Genomic DNA, 14008 nt, shown 5'->3' with positions numbered 1-14008 from the left:
TGTTTACCAGAACACGGTATCTGAGATGGAAAACACTGCAAATACTGCAGGAAGTTAAAAAAAAAATCATATTAAAAAAAATATCCACCCAGGATGACTTAAATCCCACCCCATTTTTGGCTGGGAGCATTTTGCAGGGCTGGTTCCCCTCTCAGCTGGGAAGAAGGTTTCTCATTTAGAAAGAGGAACCCAATGGGTAAGGAAGTGCCTGGCCACCAGCTCCTGCACACCCCTGCCCTGCTCTTTAGCAATCTCTGCGGGAGGCTATTCCGTCAACACCCAAAACACCAGACTGCCTGGGACTATAAATACCTAAAAACAAGCTGAGAAGAGCAAGAAACTGAGCAAGGGTTTAGTAGAAGGCCCAAGGGACTACTGCAGCACACCCATCACTTGCAGAAATACACAGCCAAGGCTCCATGGTTGGACTCGATCTTAAAGGTCTTTTCCAACCTCAATGATTTTGTGACTCCACTGACACGACCGCTCGGGCTGTGTTTACAGAATTCACTGTCATATGAAATAGATTCACATGGTACCTTCTTTAACTGTAGCTACTGTTTAGGAAAGCAAACCCAGGGTTGCTGTGGTTGTACGTGTCCTTTGTGGGAAGGGTTTATCTCCTTTGGGTGGGTTGCAACAGGCATGACTGATCACGGGCTCAAAAGAGTAGAAGCAAACAGAGAAATAACAGAAAAATCCCACACCCAGCGCTGGGAATGATGAGGAATTTTCTGTGAAGTCTTTGTTGCTCTCCTTTGCCTTTCCTGACACATCTCATTCCACACTGGAGGAAAACAGAAGCAGCAAGAAGGTCTTTCATGGGGATGTATTGTCTCTTGTTCCATATCAAAATCCAGCTGAACATGGCAAGCCCCAAGGACAGCAGACACAGTTTGCTGAGCTGAGTTCCAAGCTGTCACGCTGGATGGTAGATGCTGTTAGCAGCAGTTTTTGCCCATTGGATAAATTATTTTATTGTGTTTTCTTTATAAAATTAAATTGAGTTTTACCCCCTTACTCATCATCCCTCTAAACTCCAGGAAAAAATAACCCACCCTCTTTCAGCCACGTCACCAAGCTCTGGTGGAGGGGAACTATGGGGTCAATGAACCAGGGATAAAATAAATCAGGTTTTTAGAAGCTAAACTTTGAGGTGTGAGCTATGGCTGAGCAAATTCAGCATTTTTGTCATTCTGTGCTGGTACCTGGTTCAGTTTCTTCCTATAACTCTATTGCCAGGGAGGTGCTAGTGAAATCACCATGAACCATATGGTATCAATACCAGAGCCAGCAGGTTAGTACAAGAGAAGGATCTTTAACAGCAAGTGAAAAATCGTGAACATCTGTAAAGAGCAAGCAAGCGAGTTAAGGATTTAATTAAGATCAGTTAATTTTTAAAAAAATATTTCTCAGTGTGACATCTTTCCTTTAAAACCAGTGTGAAAGCTTCACCAAGAAGATATCATGTAGTGATGGTCTTCATCACTGATGAATGTCATTCAAAGATGTGTCCAAGCCAAGCAACCCCCACGCCTTGGGGAAATTTGGATCTATTTCTGAGCTCTCTGTGGCTTGGACTTGAGTGTTAATTTACACTGGACTGAAGTGGCTGAGAGTTAAAAATCCTTTTCCTTTGCACCACAGATAATTCTGCTGGTATATATTAGCACTGAGGGCCCCTACGTTGAACCCAGGCCCTGCAGGAAACTGGCCCTGAAACCATAACAGCCAAAAACCTGCAGACCAAGTGGAAGGTGACAGATGGAGGTTCTCTCTCCATGAAAGCAGTGATTTCCCATCACTACCCTGCCAAAACACCTCAGCCTTCAGCTGGAAAACTGAGTTCAGATTTTATGGTTTATGACCTTATTTATTCAAACACCTCTCCGCAGGCACTGGATCTGAGATCCTCCAATTCATTGCACGTAGGTCCCTGAACAGCCACAGGTTCTGGCCATAACTTTGGGTTCTTCTGCACTGTAGATGGTACCCAAACCAGCTGAAAATCTCCACAGGTTCACTTAGCTCCAGGAGAGCTCAACGCCAACATGTGTAAAGTGGCACCTGCGCTGGCTTGGGTATCTCTACACTGTGCTGCCATGGAAGAAGCAATTTGACAGCAAAGGTTTTCAGCGTGATGATTGTCTCACCTATTCTTCCTGCACTGCCTCAAAAGCGAAGACACGTGGATGGTGAAGTGATAGCAAAGAGCTGCACGTAGATGCTTGTTGACATGGCCACAGTCATTGTCACACGCACGTCAACAGAAGCTGCCACCTGTTAGAACACAGATTCTTGCTAGGACAAAACATAAGCTAGTACCTTAATGCCTCTTCATCCAAAATAACTCTGTGCTAAGAGGAGAATCCAGGAGAAAGCATCAGCTCTTGGAGGATCTCGGCTTCCAAACAGCTTAGTTTACAAAAATATTGCGGAGAAAAAGTAGTTCAACACCTCATTTGCACAAAGCACAAGCACAAAGAAGATCTGTAACAGAGACTGAAGCAGCTCACTTGTGAGGACAAGATGCTGTTGATTTCCAACTATCACCTTGAGCGCAGAGGCATTATGAGCAAATTGTTCAAGAACTACAGTTTTGCTGAAGAAGTGATGATGCTTTTGACCAAATAAAGCAACATGTTCCTAAGAGGAGAGTTTTGACTACTTGGGAACTAGAGGAATTTTGGGTGAGCTCAGGGGATGGGACTGCACCACTCACAACAGCAAAACAAGATTTCACATGCGGATTGTGGTTTATGCTCAAAGATCACTCCCTGAACGGGAAGATGTTGGTGGGGACATCTCACTAAGCCAAACTTGATGCTGCAGTTTTGCACGAAGGAGGACCAGGCCCCCAGTCCCTGCTTCTTAGAGCAAAACAGACCATCTACAGCAGACTGAGATTAAAGCCAAGCTCCAGCCATCCAGGGACATCTGCCCCTCTCTACACCCAAAGACCCAGTTGGTCCCATCTCCACTGCACGTTCTAGAAGAGACACAGTATGACAAAGGGCAAAGTGACAGGCAACACAGACAGACCCCAGGGAACGAGCCAAGGGAATCCCACCCTTATTTTCTCTTTGCAAATGGTGTAGGGGCAAACATGAATCACACAATTGGCAATGGACAGGGCCATTTGGAGAGCATGAGGTTGCTCATCCCATGCTGGATGATGGCCTGTCTACAGAAAAACATGGACTTGGCCTTCTGTTAATTGCAATTCCCTGGGTTTATCAGGAAGAACTTCATCCTCAGGCCTCCACCTGCCCCAGTGCTAAATCACAGGGCCATGGGATGGGCATTCTCAGAAGAGCATCTCAGAAGACCGGCTCAGTAACAGGGAGATGGTTTGGATCTGAGAGTTAAAAGCCAGATGGTGGCAGGGGACCTCTAGTCAGGAACGTGATGAAAGTCAAGACGAGGCCTCCCCACATCATTTCTCTGACACCCATTCTGCTCTGCCTTGTCTCACCTACGTCACTGCCAGTGGACAGAGTCCAAAGTGTCCAGCAGCACTTATTTTGGTATGAGTTTGTGTGTGTGAGCGCGTGAGCCAACATCAGCCAATCTTTGCTTCCCAACCACCCACCCTTGACAAGGTAAGGCAGGTGGACCAGGCTCAGGACCACCTTGCGGTTCTTGGACAGTCCCAGCTCCAGACATAGGCACATTTCTACAGTTGGTGACATTCAAACCAGGCTCATGAGCAGATCCACCATCATCTAGGGGATCCCAGACCCAAACCAAGTGAGACTACATGGAACTGAAGTACAGCCCTCAGTATCACACACACACATACACACACAGATGCTGATGGGACTCGCTGTTGCCAGACAGGCAGGACCCCTTTGAAGCTGCCAGCAGGAACTCCTCCTCCTGGCCCACATTCGTACCAAGAACTTCTCATTGCAGGGTTGCTCATCTGCCAGGCTAAAGGGTGTCGATGGAGAGGCTGGGAGAGGCAAGGCAGAGCTGGGGGCATGGTGTCAGACACGAAGCAGCTCTTGGGGGGGTGCTCCAGTGCCTGGGTTTCGTTTACGAGGGATCAGAAGCGTTTTCTCCTTGTGTCGTCTTAAAATAACATTGTGCGTTTCCTCGAGCTCAATGTCTTTGCTTTTCCTGCTTATGATTCTTGTGGAACCACTTCCAGCAGTTTCTGGCACAGGACTGTCGCAGAGACTACGGAGAAGAAAGCAAAGCACAGGTCAGAGATCACACACAGGGACCCAACATCTATCCCGGTCTCGGTTCATGATGCTCTGCCTCATATGAGCTCACCCATTTGCCTCCCCACCAGGTTCTGAGCAAGATTAGTCTAAATACAATTTAAGACTTGAAAGCAAATGAGCCATGAGCTGCTCTCTACTCGTGCCCAGAGCTTCAAGATGTAACATCGGGAGCTCTGCTCCTGCAGCAAGGATGCTGTACTGCCCTGAGAGAGGCTCCAGTACTTTCTGACACCAGTTTCTAATTGCCTGGTGATACGGTAACAACGTTTGGATGCCAGAATTGCAAGCAGCCAAAACTGAGTCAGGCAGAATAGTGGGAATGGGCATAGAAAATATGAGCCAATGATTTTACTTCCTACTTTGAAAAGGCTTCTTTAAAGGCTTGAGTACCCAGGACAACACAAGGCAGAGTCCACTGCCTTGCACAGAGCAGGTGAAGAGGAAAGGAACCATTTCAGATGCAAGTTTGTCCAGCAAAAGTGCTCAACTGAAGTAGCAATTTTTTTTCCACCCGTTAGTTTTGGTGGCTAGTATTCAACCACACGTGTGCTTTCTGCTGCTTCCCTGTGTGTTTGGAGATCACAGGATAGTCTTGTGAGGTAAAGCTAATTCTAAATGCAAGCTAATTCTAAATGCAAGCAAAGCCAAACTCAGATCAGTTGGAGGTGATCAAATTATCTGCAAGATATAGATATATACATGTATTTAAAGTTCATTGGTTTCTAACTGGACATTTACAGGATTATAATTCTGTGTTCTCAGAATATTTTCTAGATTCTCCTGATAAACCTTTGGTGGTGGAAAACAATTAATATGGTAATTTGCCACCCGGGGACTGCAAAAATGGGTTTTCCAGGAACTGAGCCTAATACTCGGAATAAAAAAGTGAGTGTGAGAGAGAAAGACACAGGGGGAGGAAAAAAAATGAATGACAAGTGCTGAGCACTCCTGAAAGCCTTTTTCTTCTTCATAAAAAGCATCCAGATAAGGCTGGGCATTTCTACTTGTCTGCTTTTCTAGGTCAGGCTGTTGTATGAAAGCTGGGAGGCAGATGGTAGAGTTTAGTTACTTGGATAACACGGATTGACTTTCTTGATTCAGTTGTTCAGACAGAGGTTACATGTGCCAAGCACAGCTTCTCCATCCCTTCAAAACACACCGTGGTGTGGTGTCAGCTCTTGGAAAACCTTATATGAAGACACATTAAAAATAAACCTCGTAAGAGAAAACATCCAGGGGATTTTCCCCTCCCTCTGCTCTGCTGCCACATTTTGACGCCAAGGAGAATTTTGACTGGATGAGAAATGTTAGCACTGGTTAAGCGATGGATTTGGACTAATTCTGAATTTTCAGCAGTCAAATTGAGGCCAACCATGCTCAGCCTGCTATGTTCTTACTTCTTTTTCCCTTCCTACACTACTAGAAAGGGATTCTCTGCAGACAAAAGGTTTGACCCTGTGCTTTTACGGGAGTCAGAAGAAAGGCAGCGATGCACTCGGCGAGTCACGCTCCCATGTGTTACAACAACCTGCTTGCCAGAAAAATCCCAAAACCAAACCCCAACGTGGTGTTTAGCCCAAACTTTGTAATTATTACAAGTCAGGGTGCGTTTTGGGTGCTTGGTAGATAAGGTAATCATCAGGTTAAAACTTGTTACCATCAAGGAAGAATTGATCAGGGCCAAGACATTGTAAGCCTCCACGATGTGAAGGAGAGCCAGGGCTACCAGCTGTAGCACGCTCACCAGGAAGCTGCTATTTTTGGAGCAAAAGCCAAGGCTGCACCCTTGCTCTTCACTGGTGATACTTACAGATGCCTTGGAGAACCCACTTGGGCTTGTTTTGCCACCAGACCCCGAAGAAGTAAACAGGGATCCCGCTGAAGATGATTGCGAAGCCAATGGCACATTCCTTCGGTGTCATCCAGAAGGAGACAGCGATGAGAAACAAGCAAGCCAGGATGAAGAAAACGGGCAGGCAGATGTTCACCTAAACAAGGACCCAAAGATCAGGTTAGAAATTGTATCAGGGGAACAGAGTAGACTTTCCAGTGAAGTTTATCTTGCTGTACAGCCCAGGGAGGGAAGGAGGTCATGTTCCACCTATGTGGATGGTGCTCCTGTCTGTCCCAGTGCTCTGAACAAGGGGACCATGATCTTGAACTGCCATGGGGAAGGTATTGACCGAGGCAGTGCTCTTCATCAGTCCTGGAGAACACAGACATAGGCTAACACCTAACACCTACATTTAAAACCAGCAAAACAAAGCATGGAGCTGACTTGCCAAGAGCCATGAGCCTTTCTCAGCACCTTTTTTTTGACCCTAATTCCACATTTGAATGATTCCTTATAAAAATCACCGGTATAACAGCATCAAATCAGCAGCAACCACAGCACAAGCCACAGCATCTACACAGCAAGTTCCTCAGGGGACTTGGCTACGCTGCACTGAGCAGGGCACCCACTGAGAGCAGCTCAGCTTTTAGAAGAAAAAACAAAAACCAAAGGAAATAACCTGCAAAGAGTTACTTTGGGAAGGCACTGGTACAGGTCTGGGAGTTTGTTTCTCTCTGGCTGCCTGGCAGAGACCTGAGTGTGCTGGGGGATGAGTGAGAAACATGCCTTTAAGGAAGACAGACATGCTTGTGGCTGACATGATCTTGGCCTCCTCCCAGACGGGACACGGTACTGCCAAGCTGGCCAAGGACAAAGAGAACAAAGTTCTCATCTCTGCAGGCGTGGGTTTGCCTGCTTTATTAAAAAACTATTTCAAGTGAATTCCATGATGGTACAGAGTGTTTCACTGAGAGCCACAGCCTGTGATTTATCCTGGGGAATCTTGTCATTGAGAGCTCCCCACCAGAACACCCCACATCCCTGACACCCAGAGCCTCCTTCACTCTCATATCCCCATGGCCACAGCAGCTCTTTGTCCTCCTGCACCAATTCACATTCAGCAGATTTCCATGCAGCAGGGACACCTGCAGTAGCTCCACCACAACAATTCCCCTGCATGATTGCAATTCCAATCCCTCTTCCACACAGGACAAGCATCCGTACTCGCTGAACCTTCCCTGGTGCTGAGAAAAGACTCAGGGAGGACCCACCACACAATTATCCCACTGTTCTCACCTTGATGGGCCTTTCCAGCTCTGGCTTCTTGTAACGCAGCCACATCATGCCAATGATGGCCAGAGCCACGCACAGCCAGTTGAAGAAGCTGAAGAAGTTGATGACTGAGAAAATGTTGTTGGAGAAGGCATACAGCAGGGTCATCACACACTGCACCAGGGAAAAAAACAGCCATTAGCAAAGGGGTTAGGGAAAACTACGTATGTTACAACACTAAATACAGGTATTTTAGAAGAACTATCTGCCAGAAGAATCATGTTGATTATTTTTTCACTTATTTAAGCTATTTTCTGGAGGTGGTGCCCAAGTAGTCCCCTTCCAACCACTCTGATGGGATCCTACCCCCAACCCGTTTCTCAATAGCAGGTTGATGCCCATCACCACAGACCCAGACACTCACCGTAAAGATGAGGGATGGCACAGGAGTGAGAAGCCTGGGGTGAATCATAGACAGGACTGAAGGCAAGTGTCCTTCTCGAGATCCCACGAAGAACAGCCTGAGGTGGGGGAGACAGAGCAGTTATCACCTCTGCAACCTTCAGCCTGGAGTTTGGTTTCAACACAAAACAAGTGCCCAAGCTCAGCCTGGACAGTGCTGAAGCAGCAAGAGTGAAATGTCCAGGCTCCAGGCGGGTTTTCCACCTCAGTGGTCCCTTGCACGGTGCCAGCTGTGCCCTTTTGCTAATCACTGGTTCAGGAGTGGGGCCCTCCAGGATCAGACCCCATCACGGGGTGTTCTGTATGTACACACAGTGGAAAGTCTCTGTCTTAGAAGGAAGGCTGAAGATGGACAAAGAATGCAAGAAAAGATGTACTTATATCCTCCTTTACAGAGAGAGCAATTAAATTACTTTCCTAGACAACCCAGGAGATCATAGAATCATAGAATGGTTTGGGTTGGAAGGGACCTTAAAGCTCATCCAGTTCCAACCCCCCTGACATCAGCAGGGACACCTTCCACTAGACCCGGTTGCTCAAAGCCTCATCCAACCTGGCCTTCAACACTTCCAGGGAGGAGCAGCCATAGCTTCTCTGGGCAACCTGTTCCAGTGTCTCACCACCCTCACAGTGAAGAATTTTCTCCTAATATCTAATCTAAACCTCCCCTCTTTCAGCTTAAAGCCATTTCCCCTTGTTTTGTCATTAACTGCCCTGATGAAAAGATGTGTGTCAAGAGCTGGAACCATCTCAGTCCCGGTCCTGCCCGTCTTTTCTCTCCTTTCTGGATGGATTCTCAGCCCTAAAGTTTCATAAGTTTCTGCTTTTCATTAAAGCCACTTTCTCAGACAACATCACTGAGCCCCAGGCCTGTGTTTGTTTATGTTCTCATAACTTCAACAGGACTTTGCCTGAGGAACAGAAGACTAAGACCACTGAAAGGGTTTCCTTTAAACTGGATATGGTTTTAAAGACTTTTTTTTTCCCCTGCATTCCCCACATGGCCTCCAGACCCTTTACACTTTGTGTCCACCCACAGCCACTCTTTGGAGGACAACTCCAAATGAAGAAGCATTAAGCATGATTTGGAAACACAAAACCACAAAATTGAGCAAGAAACCTACCGGGAAGAAGTGAAGAGAGATCCATTAACAGATCCAAAGCACGATAAGCCAACAAAGACAGGTATGATCCAGGACATGACGCCAAGGTGATAGTTCCCAAAATCCTAGATGGGGGGGGAAAAAGACAGACATTTCACACCCAGAACGTCCAAAAGAACTCACAGCTGCCTACAAAGACTTAATATTTGTAGAAATGTGAAAAAAATGAGGTGGCTTAGTGCTGAAGCTGTGATGGAGTTTTCAATATTGCCATGTGCTGCTCCTCCTTCCTGAAAATGCATCTTGTGGAATTGCAAGAAAAATCAGAAGAAAAACCTTCCCTTAGAGTTAGGACACAACATTTATAAGAATGGCTATCCAAAAGTCCAAGACCAATACCCCTCACTCCAAGAAGGACGTGGAGGTGCTGGAGCATGTCCAGAGAAGGGCAACGGAGCTGGGGAAGGGTCTGGAGCACAAGTGTGCTGAGTTCCCTTGTGGCTGAGGGAACTGGGGGTGTTGAGCCTGGAGAAAAGGAGGCTGAGGGGAGACCTTGTGGCTCTGTGCAAGTCCCTTGGAGGAGGGTGGAGAGAGGTGGGGGTGGGTCTGTTCAACCAAGGGACAAGTGACAGGACAAGAGGAAATGGAGACCAGCTTATCCCAGACTGGGAGATTCCCCTTGAAGCACTGAACAGTCCTGATCACTGAGTTTGCAAGGTCATATCATGCTGCTCGCTCCTGAAGCAACCAGGATTTCTGACCACAATGGCATTTTAATTAATAGAAGTATTATTTTTCTCTCTTAATTAAAAACAAAGAAGATACAGAGAGAGTACAATCCAGTTCAGTATTGACTGAATGACCTTTTCCCATAAATATCATGCTCTGATAACTGATGATAAGTCATGAGGCCAGCAGCAACCTTGTGTATTTACAAATTAAGAGCAGCATTAACTGTCTGCCCATCCTTCCTGCTGCCTGTGATTAATCCCACTTGGTACCACACTGTTCTTCCCTGCTCTCGTCACAGTTGCTCTTTATCTCCTGTCAAATATCAACTATTTTTTTTGGAAGCAGCCATGATCAGCCTGGCACAAACTAGGAGATGTATGCAGAGATTGTCAGTCTGATTTAACCAGCCCTGGAAAACAGGAGAGTCACATCAGAAATGTATCTATCTTACCACAGCCACGGCTTCCGACGCCAACATCTGCTCCGTCGACAGGGTCGTGAAGTAAGCCAAGTTTGTCAGCACGTAAACCAACGTGACCACGGGCAGTGAGATGATGATAGCCAGAGGCAGGTTTCTAGGAAGAAAAATATCGATTGTAATGGAGCACTGCAGTTCAGAGATGAGAGCTCTTGATGCCAAGGACTGGTGGCTCATGCTGCAGCTCTCCTGGGCTCACTTAAAGTTGGTTTGGGACATTCTGCTCTTCTTTGGCTCTCCAGCATGTCCAGTTTCCAACCCACATGCTGCTCCCCTAGGAGAGGAGAATGTACCCACAGGGAAACAGCCTGGAGGCTGACAGATCTCGAGTGAAGGCTTAGGGCAGAAGGGACTTTTTGCACAGGGAGACTCTGGCTGTCTGGGCAAGCAGTAATCCAAGATCACTGCAAAGACAATTAATTTAAATTAACCCCCTGTGTCTCTTGCTAGCCAGTGGCATTAACACGTGTGTTCTCTTCTGGGAAAGGAGAAACATCTGTGCTGGTGGGTTTCTTGGAGATGGAAAGATCAGGGATTCAGTGAGCAGTTTTTAGACTCTCCCTCTGTGCAGCTGGCTGGACTGATGAAACTCAATGAAAATGAGTTCAGACACAGTCTGAGCAGGTCTGTAAAGACGAGGCTGTGTTGGTACAAATTTGCCTTTCCTACCAGTCTAACTTCATTTGCAAAGGGAAACTTGAAAAAGGAAACTCTGCTTGATGCCACGTATAATTGGTCTAACGGAGCTCAAAGCCACAGGAGGAGAGAGTCAAATACCATGACTGCATTCAGAAGACAAGAAAATAATTGCAATCTGCAAAAACTTCTTTATAACTGTGTTTGTCAAGGAAAAGGCGTATCGAATCTTATGCTTCCCAGCAGGCACTAATCACTGCCAGGGGCAGCCAGGAACGGGTTCTTCAGTGACCCTGAAGCTCATATCGACAGTGCCTCACCTTCCCTATGAGAAAAAACTCATTTATCAGCAATGTCCCACTTTGGTGTGGCCCACCCTCATCTCACAAGGTCCCCTGAAAGGCAGGAGCGGTGCAGAAAGTGGCTATTGCTCAAGAGAAGAGGAAGAGCATGTGATAAATGTACGTACACACAAATACTCTTGTGGGAGTTTATAAGCCATGAGTGTTTCTTCCTCACCTAAAATTCAGACACTTGCCATGCCAAGGAAGCAGAACTTTCCACCAATACTGATAACACCAGCAGCACAGGAAAGCAGCAGAAGCAACAGCCCTTCTCATACAGAGATTATTATTCCCCTTCCCCTGTTCCAGGGAGGAACACCACCATTAATTTACCTCTTTTTCTATTTCCCTAGAAAAAGATCTTGGCTTCTGGCCTCATTAACAACCCCAGTTACACACATGAAGAAAGGGCTTCCCGAGAACAAGTTTTCCTCCCAGGGAAGTCATCACAGGACACACACCTACCTGTAGGGATTTATCATCTCTTCTGTAACAAAATTCAAGTAATTCCTGTAATTTAAAAGAGAACAGTGGTTAATTCTGGTTAGTCCATGGAACGAATGAAGTCCTTCGTCTCACTCATCTGTAAGGGAATTTCAGGAGGAGTAAACTTAAGAGTAAAACTTACGATGGCTGATGCTGAATCCAAGACCTACAGCACAAAACCTGCAAAGCCCACGCCCTGGATGGTGCTGGTGGATCAAGCACACCAAGCTGCCAGCTCCTTCACAGGAGGGGTGGTTGCAGGTGAAGAACTGGACCCACAAGCGACAGGGCCACCCTCCAGGTGATAAGGATGGCTGCAACTGGCCTGTTTTCACAGCAAATTGAGCAGGTTCCTTGTCCTTGCAAGAGCTCCAAGGGACTGATAAACAAGCTCTCCAGGAGTGGTGGAGTCCCCATCCCTGGAGGGATTGAAGAGTCGTGTAGACATAGTGCTGAGGGACATGGGTTAGTTGGGGACTTGTCAGTGTTGGGTTCATGATTGGACTTGATGATCTTAAAGGACTTTTCCAATCTGAAGCAATTCTGGGATTCAGTTTGGTGCTCTAAATAATCTGTTGGCATGTAAGACATCACTCCTCTGCTAGCTGAACCCACCCTGCTGCTTTCTCTTACCACCACCTAGGAGCTGCACCAAGCAACCCATCATCTGCTGCCTCTTCTAAATCCCATGATCACCACCACTTCTTTGTGCTTCCATGTCCTGACTGGAAACAAGGTGTGAAGTGTGACTATTACCATTACTAGGCAAACCCAAAGCATCTGCCTCATTGCCCTGGTTACAAGAAAGATGGACCACAGAAAATCCTGGACCACACTCTTCCTCCAAACACCATCTGGGGACAAAGGAATGGACTACAGTATTTAGCACTGAAAAGAGATACAGGGCTGCATCTTACCATCCTCCATAGGCAAAGAGACCGCTGTACAAAGCCAACACAATGTTCCCCACGCCTACTTTTGTGCCTTCAAAGGAGTGCTCAGGAGTCAGGTTTGTCACATCACCTGCAGAAAACAAAACCAGGAAAGGATTGATGCAGATGGACTACGAACCCCAAGGGCTTTTGTGGGTGTTGAAACAAGAGAAACCTGAAGGCAAAAGCTGCTCTTAGGATACTTAATTATGATGCTGATGCATTTCAGGTTATGTTAGAGAGCACGTGCATGTATTTCTATTGGGCTGATTCCTCCACTTTTACAGTGCTTAATTCATCTAGAGCAATAATCAAATAATAACCCAATAATCAGCCCTAAATATACTTGTCTCAAGCAGCTGGCTATTGCTGAGTCCTCAAAACTTTCTCACACTGCAACGTGCTATGACTGAGGTAATCTCCCAGATACCTTCTCTCTGCAAAGAAAACATTTGGGGGAACCTTCCTGCTGGAAGATGCTATGCAAACACATATTGTCACATTGTTCTCTCAACTGAAAGCTGCTTTCATTCGATAAAAACCCAGGATTTCCTCCACTTCCACCAGCCACCCAATAAAGCAGAAACCCAGGATTTCCTCTCGTCCCACCAGCCACCTGATAAAGCAGAAAGTTACAGCAATCCCTTTGATTGTGGGAAGTCAGGTTCTTTGGGGCTCAAATATCACAAGTGAGAGTCTTTAGGACTTGAATATCAAAAGTTCCTGTTATGTATCTGCTTTTGAAAGAAAAAACCACAAATAGATGACTCGATTGTACGTTTGGTTAAAAACTCTCCTGGAGCAGCCAAAGGGTTTATTTATTTTGCTTTAAAATCCTCTGCAGTTGTTTTGTTCCCTGCCTTTTGATGTGGAGCCTGGGTGTAGGACTGCTCCCCTCCCCAGGACCCTTGGCGAGGACGGAAGCGGGGAGCGAGGCAGGATTCGAAGGCAGGATTCAGCAGGGCACGTTTGCATCCAGGGAGCCCTGTGGAAGCCCATGTGATTCCTCTTAGGGCACAGATCTTTACTAATCACCCAAGCAACTGCATCACATGGCAGTCAGCAGGGCCTGGAGCTTAACCCTTCATCTCTTAGCACAAGGTACCCAGGACGTGCATCTGGGGAAAGCAGAGGGATGCCAATACACCAGGCATTTTTCCTCTGGATGGCTTCTCTTCCCATCTTATGCTGGAAACTTCCACTCCCCTGTGCCACCAAAAGCCACTTTTGCAGAGGCTGGGTAATGGATATGGGTGCACAGACCTTTTAATGCCTCACACTCCTATTTCTAGCAGTGGGAAAGGGGAAATTTTCCCAATGGCACTATCAGTTTGCTGCTGGATCTTTCAATCGTGGGGCTTCACAAGGGTCTGCTCCAAATCTGTGCCAGTGACATGGAGCTGCCCTGTGCACATGGGAGAGCTACAACTTGTCTTTCCTCCTCTCTACCTGACCCTCCAGCTCTAACCCCATCCCTTCCATCCCAGGCATTGCTCC

General features: G+C 46.7%; 1 protein-coding gene across 1 annotated transcript in view; it reads right to left on the bottom strand.

Annotated features, from left to right (window-relative positions):
• Positions 1–4021: 4021 nt before the first annotated feature.
• Positions 4022–14008, bottom strand: part of SLC7A5 (solute carrier family 7 member 5) — a gene marked incomplete at its 5' end in the record, with an annotated part of 34452 nt that continues 24465 nt past the window's right edge. The window contains 8 exons of the mRNA XM_010164016.2: positions 4022–4182; positions 6043–6220; positions 7363–7512; positions 7763–7859; positions 8925–9028; positions 10087–10210; positions 11559–11603; positions 12497–12602. Of these exons, the coding sequence (XP_010162318.1) occupies positions 4127–4182; positions 6043–6220; positions 7363–7512; positions 7763–7859; positions 8925–9028; positions 10087–10210; positions 11559–11603; positions 12497–12602 (860 nt within the window). The remainder of the gene's footprint in view (positions 4183–6042; positions 6221–7362; positions 7513–7762; positions 7860–8924; positions 9029–10086; positions 10211–11558; positions 11604–12496; positions 12603–14008) is intronic.

This window comes from Antrostomus carolinensis, unplaced genomic scaffold, assembly GCF_000700745.2.
Source record: "Antrostomus carolinensis isolate BGI_N321 unplaced genomic scaffold, ASM70074v2 scaffold11793, whole genome shotgun sequence".
NCBI lineage: Eukaryota > Metazoa > Chordata > Aves > Caprimulgiformes > Caprimulgidae > Antrostomus > Antrostomus carolinensis.
Note: the sequence above shows the minus strand (reverse complement) of the source record. Positions and strands in the feature narration are given on the sequence as shown.